Source organism: Osmerus eperlanus, chromosome 16 (assembly GCF_963692335.1).
Source record: "Osmerus eperlanus chromosome 16, fOsmEpe2.1, whole genome shotgun sequence".
Taxonomy (NCBI): Eukaryota; Metazoa; Chordata; class Actinopteri; order Osmeriformes; family Osmeridae; genus Osmerus; species Osmerus eperlanus.
This window is the reverse complement of record NC_085033.1, coordinates 10874258-10893284: the sequence shown is the minus strand read 5'-3', so window position 1 is coordinate 10893284 and position 19027 is coordinate 10874258. Positions and strand designations below refer to the sequence as shown.

Below are 19027 nucleotides of genomic sequence, written 5' to 3'. Positions count from 1 at the left end.
GGCCTACAGTCTTTACCAATAATTCTAAAAGTTTGGCATAGCCATCCATAATCTTCCAATTTCTAAAAAAGTTAAAAAAAAAATGAATAAAACTGTCTCTTTCTCTTCTTTGCAACCTTCGGGAGAGAGAGAGAGAGAGAGAGAGAGAGAGAGAGAGAGAGAGAGAGAGAGAGAGAGAGAGAGAGAGAGAGAGAGGGGGGGGGGGGGTCTGGAGATTGGAAGTACAGTAGAGAGTGAGCGAGTCATAAAATTCACCAGGAGCAGTTCTGGCACGGTGGCACCGCTCTCTCACCCTCCCACGTAGCCTACCGCTTGAGCCGACAAACACAAATGCCCACAGCGACAATCATTAATCGCCTCGGAACTTCGACTTACTGTCCCCTGGATTCACACTTCAGCACCCTCCTTTATATTTTAAAATTCGTTCTGGACTCTCGAGGGACCGCGCAACATTGGGCTTTGCTCTCCCCATATACCCTCATTTTCTGAATGACGGGCGGACGGTTCGATTTTGACGATGGTGGCACATATTGCGGTGGTTGGGAGGATGGGAAAGCCCACGGACATGGCATCTGCACCGGGCCTAAGGGCCAGGGTGAGTACTCCGGATCCTGGTCAAACGGCTTTGAGGTAGTTGGTGTTTACACCTGGCCCAGCGGCAACGTCTATCAGGGCTATTGGGCGCAGGGGAAACGCCACGGACTCGGCGTGGAATCGAAAGGAAGATGGATTTACCGCGGTGAATGGACTCATGGATTTAAAGGCCGATATGGGGTACGTCAAAGCCTCAATACCCCGGCCAGATACGACGGGACGTGGAGTAACGGTCTGCAAGATGGATATGGGGTTGAAACATACGGGGATGGAGGTGAGCCTGCAGCAACAGTTTGTGGATACACCCCACATAGTTTTGGATTGAAGCCGAAACAAGTGCTGATTGGTCGTGCAGATCTAGACTCCTTATGCAGTGGTAGCACATCAAATAGTTCAACGTTTTGGGGAAATAATAATCATTTTAAACAATGTATCTGTATGGAAGTGTTCCCGGAAAACTCACGAACTCAACTCCATTTTGCCTTAGCGAAGTTATATTGATATGTAGGGACTGGTCAGCCGCAACAGCGCCCAACTCTCCCATAGAGGTCACGGCTATAAATAGAAACGTCATCCACTCTAGAAAATCAAAAGGCTTTTTCACCAGCCACAGACATATAGACAAATATCGATTATCTCGCTATTCGTTTCATGGAAATTACTGTTCAGTATTGTTAGGGGGAAGTCTTTTTAATGCAGGGTAGTTTGTATTTTTCTACACTGTAGGTTGTTAACCTAAGACGTTTGAAAAACAGGTGGTTTGAAAATTGTTTTAAGCTCTGCCTAAACACGCCTGTTAGGGCTACAGTTTGCTCAAGATTCTTCAAGACTTTTTGAATATGTAGGCTACACGCCAGCACACAATGGTATGTTTAGGACAGGGTTTAAATTGACCTATGACTCTTGTGGGGTCCCCTAAAATGCCATCATAAAGAATTCTGAAACTATCTTTTCTGTATCTCTTGAATGTTTTTATGTTCCGAAATCTTGGAATTTGAACATTCTGAACAAATCATATATATATTTGCCGTTGCCAAGCTATTTGCATCAGATGATCTTTTAATTGAGCAACATGAACTAAAACTTTCCGCAGTGTAGGTTACTTGAAATTCAGGCCATCTATGAGGAGCAAAGTGTACCAGCCAGAGTTGCCAGGTCAAACCTGGCATCCAGTTCTCACCTGCAGCTTCTCTCTCTCTCTCTCTCTCTCTCTCTCTCTCTCTCTCTCTCTCTCTCTCTCTCTCAGGAATATGGTAAAATCATCAATCAATAACATAATTCAACACTTCAAAAAAGTATGATGGGATGACAGAAACCACGTTACTGTTAGTGTGAGTGAAACCTTAGTTAATCTACTTTATGATTTTAAAGTATGATTTCAATTTTGAAAAGTTCAGTCAGACCTTTCTGTACCACTATGATCAGTTCACATAGCAAGGTAGGCGGAGTTATGTTTGGCCCAGACTGACAAACTTCCCAATGTCTCAAGTTACTTCCATATTTAAAATAGCACATTCTCCCTCCTCCTGGAGCTATCAGTGAGCTGAGGCAAGCTGAGAGGCACTACTACCTTTTCATACCAAATCTCACAGGCACAGGTGCCTTTTATTGCCAAAACCGTACTGCCAAAGTTCTCCTCCATGGATTTAATCAGCATGTCAATGTATAGTTTGGAAGCCTACTGTAGATACTGCTGGCAGTTCCACACTCACAAAAAAGTTCTGTAATCTAAACTGACAAATTTCACATTAGTGCCACCTTGGTACCATTAACAAAACTGAGCTTTATTATTATAGCTATTATAATATTATGAGGCCCTGGGGAGGGTTCACCTGTGTCTGTGTTTTCATTCATTGATTCGCTTAGTCATCAATTGTTTCACATCAAACATTTGACATGACTGGCTGTTCTGTACCCTTTGTCCTCTCTCTCCTGGCAGGTACATACCAGGGCCAGTGGACAGGTGGGATGCGTCATGGTTACGGCGTGCGCCAGAGCGTTCCATACGGCATGGCCACTGTCATTCGTTCCCCTCTACGAACCTCCCTGGCCTCCCTTCGCTCTGAGCAGAGCAACGGCACCGTGCTCCATGACAACCTCTCCGACAGCCCCGCCGGCACCAGGGGCGGCTTCGTCCTAAACTTCCACTCGGACGGAGAGGGCGGCCCGGAGAAGAAGAAGGGCCTGTTCCGCCGGGGGTCCCTGTTCGGCAGCCTGCGACAGCTGCGCAAGTCCGATTCCCGCTCGTCCATCTCCAGCAAGCGCAGCTCGGCGCGCAGCGACGGCGCCATGAGCCGCATAAGCTCCAGCGACGCCAACTCCACCATCAGCTTCGGCGAGGGGGACATGGCGGACGACTATGCCCCTCTGGAGGACAACGTGGACGCCCTGACCACTGAGTCGTACATGGGCGAGTGGAAGAACGACAAACGCAACGGCTTCGGGGTCAGCGAGCGCTCCAACGGCATGAAGTACGAGGGGGAGTGGATGAACAACAAGCGCCATGGTTACGGCTGCACCATCTTCCCGGATGGCACCAAGGAAGAGGGGAAGTACAAAAACAATGTGTTGGCCAGAGGCATCAGGAAGCAGCTCATTCCTCTAAGGAACACCAAAACCAAACAGAAGGTGGACCGGGCCGTGGAGGGAGCCATCCGCGCTGCAGCCATCGCCAGGACAAAAGTAGAGATCGCTACATCAAGGTAACCAGGTTTCTATTCACAGGGGCCAGTCCCAGTAAATGGTCTCTAATGTTGTGTCCTGATCAGCATGACTTCTCTTATATGGATCTCTATGGTCTGGGGTTTGGAAAGGTATCAGTAATGTGTCATTTATCCTAACAAGGCAATCAGAGTGGAAAGTGGACCTGTTACACTTCTTAGACCTGTCAGACCAGCTCAGATCTCGACATGTCCTCAGAGTAGGGGACATGGGGTATTGGGGTGGCCCAACCCAATTTTGGGTTCTCACCACCTAGACACCTGTGCGGTGTGGACTAGATGGCTGTAAGAAAAAAGTGTTGAAATCAGAGGATAAGGGTTATGAAACCCAACTAAGGTGCACCCCATGTACCCAAGTATATATGTTGGGGTAGGGGATTTGGGGACATGGATGGGGTGGGGGAGTGATGATTAGGAGGCCTTTGGTGGTCTCTCTCTCCATCCCTCCCTCCCTCTCTCCCTCTCTCTCTCTCTCTCTCTCTCTCTCTCTCTCTCTCTCTCTCTCCCTCTTGTTGATGGAGTAAAATGAAGAATGGAGATAGTTCTCAGGGTTTGACCCAGACTGCACCTGTGTAGTAATGCTTATGTTGTTACATTGTTATCTATGATAATGTTCCGTGAACAATTCTAAGTGATATTGTAAAACATTATTACTGACTTTAAACTTACTGTTCAGTGTGCAATAATGTATCATATTCTCTCCCAAAGGAACTTAAACCACTTCCTCTCAACACAATCTTTTCAATGAGAAATTAAAAACAATTAAAAACAATTTATGGCAGGACAGTTAGCTCAGGGGTTTATGGTTGGTCTCTCACATGTATGTCAGACTTGAGCTATACTGTGGACTATGAATCACATTTATTTAAGATCTGAGGTAAGACCTAAATAAAGTCTTTCACACTGTCCCCTTTACTCACTCCTGTGTTTACAGTAGATGTTCCTATCCTAGCCACTCAGGGTATTTGCTTTCATCACTATGTAGAGCAATAACATTGATTAATTGAGCTCTGTCTTTAACAATACATAGTCATGAAGTGATATATGTCTAACAGCATATAAAACTTTCACCTGTCTGTTTACGAAAGGTTAAACTGCATCCCTTGACGACAACATAGAAGTCCTTGTCATTCGTCTCAGTGCTGTCTTCTCTCATGAAAAACACTAATTAGCATGTTCTTTACCCAAGATTATTCTGGCTCATGAATTTTAATGAGGTCTGTTAATAAGTACTAGCCCTAGACTTGTCTCATCACCGCGACAACGCATGGTGTCATGAAACAGTAATACGTCCCTGAGTGGAGTGTGAGAATGTGTCGAACTGAGGACTCTGTCTTTGAAGGCTGTTATGTGGTGCCACAGTTGATCTGCATGGTAAGAGCATAGGAACGTGTGGAGGGGTCTCGGCCTGCCTCACTTTACCCTCATCTGGGTGGAAGCCCAAGGGAGGGAGGGAGGGAGGGAGGGAGGGAGGGAGGGAGGGAGGGAGGGAGGGAGGGAGGGAAGGAGGGAGGGAGGGAGGGAGGGAGGGAGGGAGGGAGGGAGGGAGGGAGGGAGGGAGGGAGGGAGGGAGGGAGGGAGGGAGGGAGGAGGAGGAGGATTGGGGCGATGATGGAGGGTGAAGGCTGAGTAGAGCGGTTGTGATAGAGTGGGTGAGAGACAGACAGAGAGAAGAGTACAGAGAGTAACAGACTGGGAGAGAAAAAGAAAAGGGAGGGGTAGATTAAAAAGAGAGGGTGCCGTGCCCATACAGTGTGTGTGTGTGTGTGTGTGTGTCTATGTCAGCAGTGGGCCCTGCCTAAATAAGGCCAGGCAGGACTGGACTCAACAGCTGACAGAAATACTGCCTGGCTGGCAGTGGTTGTAGCTAGCCTAGCCTAAGCAGCTGATATGGTAGCATATCATCTGCGGTATGACTCAAGCAGTCTTGAACCCGGGTCATTTGTTTATGAATCGAGAAGGTTCTGAGGAAAGGAAGTTTATTTTATGGCAATCTGAATCAGTATTGAATCTAAACAAATAGTTTTAACTAGACAGCGAAGAGCTAAGTGGGTTGTCTTTAGCTCCTTCATGGCTTCTGTGACACCAGGATAATATCTGCTTTATGTAGAAGAGAAGATAGTGAAATAGTTTTTCTTGGAGCAGAAGGTTGTGTGTCTGCCTGCAGACTTGGACTCCTGTATGAACAATGTGTAAACTTTGCTTAATTTTGCATAATTGTGGTATGTCGTTCAAATGGATATTGCATTGTGAAATGAATTTTGAAATGGGTTCTCACATCCTGCAATGTATCACTGAAATTGAAAACCCCTCCTTTTCAAAAGGGTTATGAATCCACACATGGTCCTGATGCAGTTAAATCCCTGTGTGTTCCAGGACAGCCCACGCCCGGGCCAAAGGTGAAGCCGCAGACCAGGCCGCCCAGTCAGCCAGCCAGGACTCAGACATCGCCAGGGCTGTGGCCAGGGAGCTGTCCCCTGGCTTCCACCAGCCAGGTAAACCATCCATCCAGTCATAGAAACAACCTTCACTATACATTTAGTCATTTAGCAGACGCTCTTATCCAGAGCGACTTACAGTAAGTACAGGGACATTCCCCCCAAGGCAAGTAGGATGAAGTGCCTTGTCCAAGGACACAACGTAATTTAGCACGGCCGGGAATCGAACCGGCAACCTTCGGATTAATAGCCCGATTCCCTAACCGCTCAGCCACCTGACTCCTACTATACATGACATACTGTACACACCTTCGCCATACTGTGTTTTTTATGCTGTAGAAGTATCCCCGGGTTTCCATGAACTTTGTACAGGTCTGCACGTTGATTCCTTCCAGTCGCTTTTCAAAGCATTGTCACTTCAGCCACATCAATTCAATGGGACATAGTTCTATGATGATGTAACCAAGCAACTGATCCACAGCTTTTCTTAGCCAGGAAAACATAAATAAGCCTTGACACCGCAATATCTGCTCTCCAGTTTCAGTAACTGTTCCACAATACACAGATGTTCCACCATACCCAAACTGCCAGGATGTTGAACAAAAGAGCTTGGGGCTTAGCAATGTTTACTGCAGAGGGACAGAGATATAAATATACTGTCTGAAGGGCTGTGCAGAATTTTTCTTCTAATCCAAACTAGTTTACAGATCTCAGACCACTACGAATATTACCACCTCTGCAACCCCTCTTTGTAATCCTCCTTGTCCAAGTGTATGTGTGTCTGGGTTCTGTGTTTCCACATGGTGTCTGTGAAAGAGCCATGAATATACAACATCTTAATGCTAATGAATGTATTAGAAGTTGAATGTAATTACCATAAGTTAGATACTTCCTTGTCTACACAGATACAGACAGAATGAGGGAGTAAGGGTGAGGGGGAGAGAAAGAGAGAGAAATGGATAGAAAGAGCGAGAGAGATAAGAGATGAAGGAGGTCTTAGTTTTTAAAACAAGATGGCTCTCCTCAGCATAGCTATACAGGCGGGGGGGCTGTGCTGGGTGTCAACAGGCGGACATTCAGGCCTGGCCCTCATCAGTGTTCAGGAGTATGTAGAGTATGCCTGGAACCTTTTACAGGGAACTATAAACCAACTGGGCCAGCTCTGAAACTCCATTAAGGAACAAATACCTCATCTGTGAACTCATGGCTGCGGAGCCAGCATGCTAACCATGAGCAAAGTGACATGGAATAAAGTAGAATTATGACTGTCCAGTCCAGTTGAGCAAAATGATATTAGGGGTTGTGCAAGTGTATGTAGCTCAATTGAGGGTTTAGTGAATTTGTTTGAAATATAGCGACTGTGTGAGGGTTCAGAAGTCAACTTAATTTGAATCATTGTGGAATTCCCTTATATTTTCCAGGCCCTGATTACATAAAGCAGAGGTTCAATGAACCGATTGAGATCAGAGAGGTCCCAGAGGAGAAGAAGGAGAAGTCTCCCACAGGAAGCCCCCACTTCTACCGTAAAGGGACCACTCCGACCCAGACCCCCACTGAGAGTCCCTCCCAGAGCCCCGCCCCCACGCCCCCCCCCTCGCCCCCCGCTGTCAAGAAGAGCTTCTTTAGCAACAAGATCACCGCAAAGCTTTCTGGGAAAGAGAACAAGACCCCCGTCGTGGAGACCCAGGCTGCCAGCCTCACCAAGGCTGCCTCCAAGACTTCCCTCAAACAGGAAGTGGAAATGCCCCAACCCAAACCGTTCAAGGCGGTAGAGCCCGCTGTCGCTAACGCTACCACCAGCCCTGGCAACGGTCAGCTGCACACCCAGTACCATGGTTACTACGTGAAGGCCGATGTCAAAATTCCACCTCCGGATGAGCCTATAGGTGTTGATGAGGAGCTTCAACTCACCGCATCTGACCTTGCTCGCATGCCCCCACCAGCCAAGGTGTACCGCACCCCAACACCAAAACCTCCAACGCCAAAGCCGCCTGCTGTGGTCAAAGAGAATAAACTAAAAAAACAGGATTCGCACAAGCCAAAGAGTCTAGCAGAAACCAAGAAGGCCAGCATGGAAATCAGCTCGGATACCATAGAGGAAGAGTCAGTAAGTAGACGCACTAGAAGGGGAAGAATGGGGTAGCAGCCAGTGCCTTTTCAAAGCATTGTATAGTATGTTAAGGGTGTGGTGGTAACCTACTCTCAATCTAATCGTTTATTAAACATTGTCCTGCATTATTTCCCCCTCTCCTACTTTGCTCTATCTCTTTCACAGGGTCCTAACTCAATTCTGGTTGTCCTGGTTATGCTGTTGAATATTGGTCTAGCAATAATATTTGTCCATTTTCTGACCTGACAAAGTCTCAACTCAGGTAAGAAAGTTCAACTTCCTGTTGCACATTATTATCTCAGTTTTGATCCATTAAGACCACATTTGAGTCAAAGTGTAAATATGTACGTAGGTATTTTTCAAGTGTAAATAGATACAGTATGTATTAATATATATATATATATATATATATATATATATACACTATACACCTAAATGTGATTCAACACAACAATCTAATCTTCTAACCTCCTGTTTTGACCCTTTAGTGAACTCATCCAAACTAGTGGCCTAGGCCCCCTAACTCGCTGCGGTTGCGTCAATGGCCTTTAAAAATGGCGCCGAGTCAGATACACACACACAGGCAAACGGAGGACTTGAAATAGAGTGAAACATGGGGAGAGAAAGATGAGACCTGGACCGCCGGGCCCGAGGCCGCCCAGATTCGCTGGCGATGATTTGTGACCCGTCCCAGGTTCTGTGAAACCTGAAGCAAGCAGTGAAAGGGGGAGAGAGAAAAAAAAAAAGGAAATTTGCTGATACAAGCTGTAACCAGTCAAGTGCATTGCCACTCCATCTGCCTTGGAGGATGTGTGTGTGTATGTGTGTCTGCAGGGGGGTGTCAGGGTGTTGTCTTGGAAGGTTGTTGGAAGGGAGGAAGGGGGGTTCCTGGTTGGGGGAGGACTTGACTGGATATGTTCGGAGATGCACTTTTAGTTGACGGAAGCCGACAGCTGCCTTACTATTTTACCATCTGACGTGTTTGAGGGGGAGATGTGCCAAATGCTGCCAGGGGATAAAAGTGTCTCAGTGGTCTCTACTGCTCCTGGGAGTGGGTCTGTCTGTCTGACTGTCCGTATGTCCATCCATCTCAATGTTCACTCTACCACTCGCTAGAAATCAAACCGTACACTCTGTGGCAGTGGTAGCCAGCAGTCTTACAGCCATAAAGCCACTGCTACAGCCTTGTCTGGTGTCCATAGATCCACAATATGATGCTAGAGCATGGGGCAGAGTCAGTGGGATTTTGTTTTGTGATACCGTGTCCGTTGATAGCTGTTTTATTTTTCTTTGTTTACCAATATTGAATTCAAGGGGGCGTTTCATTTTGTTAATTTATTTATTCAAAGTCGAGACATCTATTGCACAGACTTGTTCATTGGAATCCCAAAGGAATTTCAACCGAGCCTTTGTTTCACAAAACAGTTCTTATGCAGTCGAAATTTTGAATTTAATGTGTAAAAAGATCTAAAGAAACAAACAATATCTTATGCAATTTGCAAGTGTGTTTTCATTGCAATTACCATTAAATTACTGTTTGAAATTACTGTTTGAAATCTCAGATCTCAGAACTATAGAGAAACAGTTCATATTTTACAATAACTCAAACATGAATTTGGAATACCATTGTTTGGATAGTGTTGAAGAAAAAGTTCACACTGTACGTATAAAATAAACGTCTGAGACGATAACATTTTAATTATTTCATTATCAGTGTTGAAAAGATTATCAATAATTATTGTATTCCAACAACAAAGATCAGTAAGTGATAGCAAAAATCATATTGCACCAATTATAACTGATGTATGTATATAAACTTTATAGAAAGTCCATGAAGAAATTGGGCCACCCTCACAATTACATTCAGTTGTCACATTATAAACAATGTTCATAGTGGTGTGCAAATGTATATTGATTGTTTTCTGCAATAAAGGCTCAGTGGATACTGCAATAATGAATCACTGAATAAAATGGATGTCTTGAAAAAATGCAAAGATTTGCTGTTACATTTCTGGAAATATTGCATACTATGATTTGTATTTATAGTCCCGTTTCAACTAATTAAATAGAGCGATAAATACACTACTGTAATGCATTCAGTTTTGTTTGATTCAGACATGAGTATGTAAATTGAATATTTATTTTGTATGGTACCCATAAGAAACGCCATTTCAGAAATTGACCTAATTTTTGCATGCTTGGATGTGAATGTTACATTTCTTGGATTGTTTTATTATCTTAAGCATTCAGTTAGGTATCATTAATCTGGAAAAAAACTAGCAGCTCTTCCCCAACCCCTAGACTCAACAGAATTACCTCACACTAACATGCATGCTCTGAAGAAGGTGGTGTTTCAACATCCTTCCCTATCTATCTAACGTCCTGCTTGAGTGTTGAATACCTTCAGGTACATACAACTGCATGTTCAGGTGGATGCCTGACTGGACTTAAACATGTTCAGGTGGATGCCTGTCTGGACTTAAACATGTTCCAGTTTACTGGATGGAAGAACCATCGTCTTAATTATTATTTATTATTATTATTATTAGGTCTGTTTGCTGTATTATCTATATTACCATTTTTGTGCCTATAGTAAAGCATGTTCAGTCTATTAGAGTTTGGATTTATTTATTAATCATTATGTGCCATTAAAATCAGAATATATAGTGCATTGTATAGAGAGTGTAATATTTAGGAGGTAGAATATAACTGTTGACAGTTTGATTAAAAGAAAAATGGTAGAAAGAGTAATATTTTCAATGGGAGAAAGATAAAGTATAGGTTTCAGTAATGTGCCAGTATGGACAGAGAGGGCACAACATTGTGGAAACATTGTTTTGACATTGTTTTGGTGGTGTGATGATGTGAAGGTGTTTTACAGACAGTGTGGTCTGACTGTCTCAGTGTGTGAGATGAGATTGGATGAGAAGAAAGAAAGCATCTTTGGTAGAAAAGCCAATGCAGTGAGGTTTCTGAATGTTGATATCTTGATGCGTTTTAATTCAAGAACAGAGAAAGTTGATACATTGAAAGAGCCATTAATTATATAGTTTATCTTAGAGTTTATTTTTCTTGTCTAAACTGTATTTGCACAGCTATGTATAAGGCTATTTTTTACTAGTTGTACCTGACACGCCTTTTACCCTTTTTCAGCCCCAAATGATGAGCTTTTGTTACTTAATGTTTAAATTATAGTGACAGGAATTTTTCTGTATAATTTGTATGTCAATGTACATTGTATACTGTTTCTAGGTCTTTGGGTATTTTTCTAAAATGTTCTAAACTGTGTTTTGGAAAACCATCCTGTTGCCAAACTTTGATATGTAGTTTTAAATGGTTTCAACATCAATGTTGTTTACTGTTGCCAGATTTCCAGGAAATATCACTAAAGTTCACCAAATATTGACTTGTTTTGATATTTCTGGTATTTCAGACCGCATAGGATATTGTATTTTTGGCAGTCGTTTCCCACAAGAAGAATTAAAAAGTGAGTTTACATGAACATGTTTCTGTCCAATTTCCTGCTCTACATTTTCTTTGACCAGTAAGTCCACTGAAGATGTCGCATTGCGCATTAAACACGTAGTAGTGTCACTTATCCCTTAACTTTCCCAGTTTTATGTCTTCTGTCCTCTACCTCTCATTTCATTTGATCCTATCTTGAGTCGATTCCCACCACGGTTAAATATGTGATTTGTTAAGAGGAAAAGGGGAATTCCCCCAGGCTTGAACTGATCTGTCACAGCGGCAGACCTACTGTTTTATTAGGAGCAGTCTAACCCTGGAGTGTGAAAATTGGCCCTTGTCTCAGAGATAGCTGTGGTGATCCTGAAACTAAAATAGTGACCAACAGCTGCTGTGGCTGGGATAGTGTCACATAAGAAAGCACAGAGAGAGAGAGAGAGAGAGAGAGAGAGAGAGAGAGAGAGAGAGAGAGAGAGAGACCACAGTCTACATGGCTATGGGACCACTACAGGGGAGTGGAATGGAAGGTCACTGACCAATGTTTTTTTTGTGTCTCCAAAAGGACTACGGGGTCGACAAAAAAGTAGTAATATAATATAGTATTAGCAGTCGTCAAGTCCAGGATATTAGAATGAATGTATAGTATCCTATAGGCACATCAGGCCCTGGAAATGTTAATGTATCGGTCACTGAAAACAGTTCTCAGTGGATCAGGACTATCAGTGATGGACTTGGATAGAGAAAGACAGACTGGAGTGAACTTAGTTCTGCCATGCTCTATTTGAGGGATATTTTTGCGGGAATTGCCAAGGTCAAACACCATTGGTTACAGGCGATATCACAGCAGGCATGAGAATGAGAGACAGCGTCAAACCTCAAACATCTCCCACTACACACACACGCTCCTATTTCACAGGTCATCACTTCTGATGCGTGGAATACCACACTCTTTTCATTCGCTTCTCACCAACCAGACACCAAGGCCCTGCTTTACTGTAAGCTAGCTTCCATTCAATGACCACTGTCAAAAAGCTAACAAACAAGTAAATACATTAAATATTTAAAACCCACACCCCAACTGAAAGTCAAGAACACATACAGTGTGTGTACACTACTTGATTTGAGTTCCTTCCACCTTGATTCGAATGTTAGTCGATCGAACGGGTGTGAGAAAAGGTTCCTTTCCCTAGTACCTATTTGGACACATTTAGGGACTTGAGAGACTCCTCAATTCACCCTGCCCACCCATACCTTCTGAGCACCCCAACTAGCCCTGAGCCCCCACCACGAGTCCCGCCCCTGCTCCCACCCCCTGCCATTAGATCTAGATAGATAGGCCTTCAGGGTCAAAGCTCTGAGGTCGTTCTGCCCTGTGGCACCTGCTCCCCCCTGTCACCAGCGGCAACGGCAGTGGCAACACTGCAACCCACACACACCCCACAACACACACACACACAGACAAACAAAGATACCAGACCACTATGTGGTCATCTGTACGTGCCCAGACCAGGGAAGTTTGACTTACCTGCAGCAATCAACACTCAAGATGGCCAGCTTGGTGAATCTATTCAGATTATTTGGCTTGAAGCTTCAATATGACAACATCCTTAACACAGCCAAAACCCATTTATTTATAGAGCAAAGCATTGTTGCTTGGCCCAAGCACGTCATCTATTGTATATGGATTTATTTGACAGGGGCTCTCTCTAGCTGAGCTGAGTCTAACAATTAATTAACGTCTTGCCATGAGGTGCATGGGGCAAATGCAATACTCATCATTAGAAAATTGAAGATACTCCATTCTTAGTAGTAGTTGACTCAAACAACTTTGTTGTTAGGTACTTCAAACCGTTTGGTAAGAGGTACATGCATTCGTAATCTGAATCTACACAACAGATAATATACTGTCGGTTAATTGGGTAAGTGACAACTGTCATTGTTGACTTTGAATGGATTCATGACCTGCTGTGGTAGATCCACCAAGTCCGAAGATGATGACGAGGTACAGTTCTGGAAATGTATTTCAGGGTTCTATCCCAGTCTCTCATTCTTTCCTATGTAGTTGGAGAAGAAGAAATAAGATCTGAAGCCTCAGTTCCTCAATGAATGACAATATAGAGCAGCTGGCAATGTGAGATCCCATGAGTAAGGACTGCACGACCAAAATGGCAGCATGGATTCTCTGTCTTTCTATGTGTGTGTGTGTGTGTGTGTGTGTGTGTGTGCTGGGCTTTCCTCTCTGGACAATCCTCAGTCTGGAAATAAACCCATGTCAGAGTGCCCTCGACCACACATTCGAGAAATACTCCTAGGGGTTTGTTAGAAGAAACAGCTTATTTCAAGACTAGCATGACATGCATGGCAGAGAAGGAAGAAGTTATTATTGAATTACACACTTAAGACATCATGTTCGGTTTATCCCTGGAGTTTGAACAACCTTCTCAATGTACTGACAGCGCACCCTGGTGGTACTATTGATAATACCCACAGCGCACCCTAGTGGATTTGTTTTAATCAAATGTAGGGAGCAAATAAGCAAAAGGCGCAAACGTAGGCACCTTCATAAGACAGCGAATGTTGACCTTCATGACCCCTGGTGCATTTCAATAGTCACATTTCATTATGAAACTAAATGAACAAGAGGATGGAAACATAGACGTCCCTCCTTTGAGTATGTAGCACACTATATTTTCAGGGCACACCATCTACTGAGATTTAAAAAAAAAAAAGTCTGACATTGGTATAGAACAAAGACCCCCCTTTCATTTGAGAAACATCATTGTGTTTCTTCCACTGGTCAGATATGTGTGGTGAGTATACTAAACAAAACCAGTTTAGAAATCTTGAAAACTTGGTATTATGGTTTAAGTGATGTTATTTATCTGGGCTTATTTATATGGAAGATGAGGATGTTGCAGACAAGTCATACAAAAGTGTATGTGTCCTACAAAAAAAAAAACTTTATTTACTTTTAAACTTTATATTCATCTAACAATGGTTCAAAACACAAATGTATACAAAACATTTTCCACCAGATTGCAAAAGCTTGGCTATGTCAGTCTCTTCTACACACTAACTCTTATCCGGATTATCCACATCGTATATGTCAAAAGAGAAAGGCTTATCATATCCCATAAGGTGGTTATAATTATCTCGTATTTCAAAGAGTTGAGGGTTTACCAGCAGGCCTTTCTTGCCAGCAAAAAAAGTGGTGAAAATTCGACTGACATCCGGTATCTTCACATCGCTTTGGTGAAAGACAGTCTTTTTCTCCATCAGCAGGGCACTGTATGTGACTGCTGTGTACATGTCTGTGTCGGCATTGTGGTACAAGCGCACTACGTAGCCCTTGGTGACATGGTGGAGGAGGATAGGCGTGAGGAAAGTGAAGAAGCCGACAGCCCCGCAGAAGACAGCCTTTAACACCAGGCTATTCACACCTATGCCTTTCTGCAGCAGGATGTAAGCAAGGAAACCCAGGCTCATGCCACTGCTGGAGTAGGAGAATATCTTCACGCCTGTAACACAACACAGAGATACAGACAGCAACTTTCTGGTAATGTGCTGTTGTTGGATGGATGCGAAGGCCTGAAAAGTTTACAATATTCTAAATCTAAACTCACACTGATACAAATAAACATCAGGATGTCAAGCCACCACATGTTCACAGGACATGGCTTACACTAGTGGCTATAAAGGACTTACAACATTAATAAGCTACTGATGACAATGAGCTGAGGGTTTAGGTTGGTTGAGGGGCAGTTCTATTGGCGTATGTGAAGCGCTCTGTGACATTTTGCGTGTAAAAAGGGCTATACAAATACATTTAGATTTGAGCTGATGATCAACATACCACGAACGGCTGTGCCCAGGTTTCCTGTGTAGATGAGACTACCTTCCTCAGAAAAGTGTGTGGTTGATGACGAGAAATAGCGAGCCAAGAGAGGCTGTGAAAAGGAAGACTGCACCTATAACAAAGAAGCACAAATTGTGAACACAATCCTACATTTCTTGCACAGTTAAATAGACCCATTGATTGTAATTGTTTAGTTTATTCGTTTTTGTAATTTTAGGCTTAAAGCACTGTCAATTTTACCAAAACTGTAAACTGAAGGCAGCCTAAAAAATGTATTAGACACAAATAAATGTTACTGGATCTCAGATAAATATCAGGCTGTGAACAAATCACATGCAGCAGCACGATCGTACTGTCAGCTGTTCAGCAAGCTAGGGGCACAAGCTAGGACATTTAGCATAGAAAGCTAGCTGAGTTAATTAGAAGACTACAGTAGGCTACATAGGCTAACTAGCCTAATAGATTAGCAATATCTCTATCTCTATGAGTCACACTGGGACTCATAGAGGGAGAACTCTACTTGATACTCGAGTACAGTATTACTATGGTAATTTTATTGCAAGATAAAAAGGAGAGTCTACAGTACAGTACCTTGATGGCCTCATTAAGAAACGACCTTCTGGCAACATTAAATAAGTGCTCATGTGTTTTCATAGGAAGTCTTGCATGTCTGCATGCATTCGAAGAGGACCTCAAATCACGTAGAGATCTAGTAAACGTTTGGTTGAAACCAGCACGGAATCCACGAGCAATGTAAAGTTGAAACATTATAGCTGAAAATGTGTTAGCTAGCTAGCTAGCTAGCCTATTGGAAATCTAGGTGCTTTCAGATTGTGCATGAAGGCTGGTGCGTCGACCCACAAAACTAAGCTTCTTCCGCCGGCAAACAGTGAGGGGAGACGTCTTTCGGACGTCAGATGACGCCGGTTTGGTAAGGGTGGAGTTACGAATCCATAGTGGGCACAGTGAGTTCCGGATTGGTAAGGGTGGAGTTACGAATCCATAGTGGGCACAGTGAGTTATGTAAAGAAGTATCTGGTGGGACAAGTGTGGCATTATCAAATTATGCGTTGTGGCTGCGAACAGATATCAAACACAGGTAGACTAATTCACCCTTTAACCAACCACTCCCATAAATGATATCTACAAATAAGGTATAAATAGTAGCCCTACTCCATACTTTCAGTGTGAAGTAGGCTACTTACACTGAAAGTGTGGAAGTAAGATTAAGTTATGATCAAATTGGAAATGGGTGAACGTATTCTATGATGATCTCCAGGAGGTGTCCTCATCTGATCACATCCAGTTCATCCAAAAGGATAATACCATCAGTAATGACAATTAATTGATAGGGCACTAACACCAAGTAATGACAACTACATTTTTATAAGAATGAAAAAGAAATATTTAAGTAGACAACAGGTTTATTGAGGGACTAAGAACAATCAAATCAACCAAGCAAACAACTCTCAGATTTGGCTTGATTGTTGTTCGTGATATCAGTCCTGCGGGCCAGGAAGGGATACATGCACTTGTCAGCTCCAAGAAACCGGTACATGCACACGATGGCATCGAAGGGCAAGATCCTAACAACAGTGGGAAAAAAGACAAGGGTCAGCGGACGTGGATATGAAGGAATTCTGAATAAGTAGTAGATGTGACTAGATAAAAACTATGCATCTATAGATACAGTCCATGCCTGTGTGTACACTTACGTCTTCATGAAGGTGACTATATACATGGTTCGTGGGGTGCAGATCATAGGCTGGTCTGTTAGGATGGCCCTCATAGCCTGCTTCACACACTGCTCTGCTTTCAACGGAGGGAACATGGGAGCCAACTCTTTCCTGAGGAGTAATACGTAAACATTATCCACATGCTCTTACATCAGCAACCTCACTCGCAAAGCCTGTTTCCTCTTCATCACAATCGCAAAACTTGGAACAGTCAGTTGTGCTGAGTGTGTGTGATCAATAGTACCCACCGGATTCTGCAGCCCGTGAACATTCTCGTGTCGACCAGAGAGGGACAAACAAGCGTCATCTTGATGCCTTCTTTCTCTGCTGCTTTCAGCTCGTGACTGAGAGACTCGTGGAAACCCACCGCACCAAACTTACTGGCACAGTAGTCCTTATAGAGAGAAGGAAACTAAGTTATTCCAGTTTTCTTTTACGTTTAGAAGACTTTGGTTGGCTTTAATAATCCGTTTTTGTATGACTGAGCTAAGATCAGGTATGTCTGTAATAGGCCTAATTTGTACATTTGGTGCTTTTTTTGGTATGTTGCTTTGGATAAAAGTGTCTAATGAATTAATTAGATGTATATTTTAATCTAAAATAGGCCTATTCTATACAGCAAATGTAAGTGTATTTGTATTTATTTTGTTAATCTGTTTCTATGGGATGGCCTAGGTTGACTAGATTCTTACCTCTACACCAGCAGTGGTGAACAGACCCAGTGAGCTTGCGATTGTCACTATGTGTCCTTTGTTCATCTCTAGCATCTTGGGGAGAAAAGCCTTGGTGGTCTGAAATCACAGAAAGGTTCAGAAACAATAACATCAATATAATAATGATGGGGCTCTGCAACATCATAGCTCCTTTGTAATCACTCAAAAAGTTAAACAAAACTGACTGACCCAAAAATGAGCATGGCAGTTGACCATCAAGGTACGCTGGATTAGCTCATCAGGACACTCCAGCAGGTGTTGCCCTGACACAACCCCAGCGTTATTGACCAGGATATCCACACTGCCCACCTCTCGCTGCACTTTCTCTGCAGTCAGGTACACATCCTCTGGCTTGCTGACGTCACACTCGTAGGTGTAAACCTGAGTCTGACACAGAGGCTCATCTCTATTACCCTCCCCTGTGGATGAAAGAGTTGCAGACACGTTTCAAAATATGTCAACATCCACTTCTCTCCATACACAATATCCACTAAATGGCAATACTGATCCGAGTGTTCACGAGTTAAGTAGCCACCAAGACATCGGCAAACATCTTCTCATTGGTAAAACAATAGGCTTTTTTTGCAGAACTATGGAAGACAGGGCATGGTGAGTTTATGGCACGGTTTATTGTAGTTTCAGTTGACTTCACCAACTTTACAATTTCAAGATCAGATGTTTATACGAGTTTGAACTGTTGTTCATAATTATGAACAGATTAAATGTACATTCCACTCGAAACAAAAAAGCGCTACTCTCTCTAGGTTAGTACCTGGCTGGACATTGACCAGCATGACTCACCGTGGCCGTGGATAAGTCGCACCATCTCTGCCGTTTCCTCATTGCTCTGCGGATTGATGTCCCACAATACGACCGTGGCACCTCGGCGTGCAAACTCAATGGCAAAGAGCCTACCTAAACCGCTTCCACCACCGGTTATAATGCATACCTGGCCGCTAACATTTTTTTCCTTCGGACGCACAATCCATCTCGCCCCAGCCAACACAAAAGCCCACACAACTTTGCATGTCACCAAGCAAAATTCGACAAAAACATTCATTGTTAGTGAACTAACATGGGGGTAAACTCGTCACACGCCCAGAGCTATCACCTTGGACACGTATACGAAGAGATAAGTGGTCTGGCTGCATGTAAGAATTGTAAACTTTGTATCTTAGGTGCTGTGTTGAATGTTTGCACGCCTGAAGCCTGTACCAAGAGGTGTTTATGCAGATCATCATAGGGTTGATCTGCGCAAGAATTCCGCACTCCCAAATCATCTCAAACGCAAGGACTGCGCAGCTTTACAACGCCTTTTCTCCTTCTTGAACAAATAGCCACACTCTCGGCACCACCCATTTTCTATATCTCATGCATGCGATTACATGTAAACAA

The 19027-nt window shown here is 43.5% G+C and overlaps 3 protein-coding genes across 6 annotated transcripts; 1 reads left to right on the top strand and 2 right to left on the bottom strand.

Annotated features, from left to right (window-relative positions):
* The first annotated feature begins 246 nt into the window (after positions 1–246).
* jph1b (junctophilin 1b) lies at positions 247–11364 on the top strand. 4 transcript variants are annotated; one of them, XR_009932423.1, is made up of 7 exons: positions 247–868; positions 2534–3296; positions 5691–5809; positions 7174–7859; positions 8028–8124; positions 8351–10291; positions 10324–11364. XR_009932423.1 is itself a non-coding variant. In XM_062481510.1 (6 exons), exons 1-5 carry the CDS (start codon positions 490–492, stop codon positions 8106–8108), a joined length of 2028 nt encoding a protein of 675 aa, XP_062337494.1. In that variant the 5' UTR covers positions 247–489; the 3' UTR covers positions 8109–8124; positions 8351–11364. The 4 variants fall into 4 exon arrangements, 2 of the variants coding, with proteins under 2 accessions (XP_062337494.1, XP_062337495.1); XR_009932424.1 differs by having other exon boundaries at positions 8351–10643; positions 10675–11364; XM_062481510.1 differs by having other exon boundaries at positions 8351–11364.
* Positions 11365–14054: 2690 nt separating this feature from the next.
* Positions 14055–16131, bottom strand: tmem70 (transmembrane protein 70). The gene is made up of 3 exons (XM_062482029.1): positions 15775–16131; positions 15181–15295; positions 14055–14845 (listed from the first exon to the last, which is right to left on the bottom strand). The coding sequence occupies exons 1-3, from the start codon at positions 15949–15951 to the stop codon at positions 14400–14402; spliced, it is 738 nt and encodes a 245-aa protein (XP_062338013.1). The 5' UTR covers positions 15952–16131; the 3' UTR covers positions 14055–14399.
* A 458-nt stretch (positions 16132–16589) lies between these two features.
* rdh10b (retinol dehydrogenase 10b) lies at positions 16590–18917 on the bottom strand. Its single transcript, XM_062481283.1, has 6 exons — positions 18434–18917; positions 17822–18051; positions 17612–17710; positions 17168–17313; positions 16899–17030; positions 16590–16769 (listed from the first exon to the last, which is right to left on the bottom strand). The coding sequence occupies exons 1-6, from the start codon at positions 18690–18692 to the stop codon at positions 16634–16636; spliced, it is 1002 nt and encodes a 333-aa protein (XP_062337267.1). The 5' UTR covers positions 18693–18917; the 3' UTR covers positions 16590–16633.
* Positions 18918–19027: the final 110 nt, after the last annotated feature.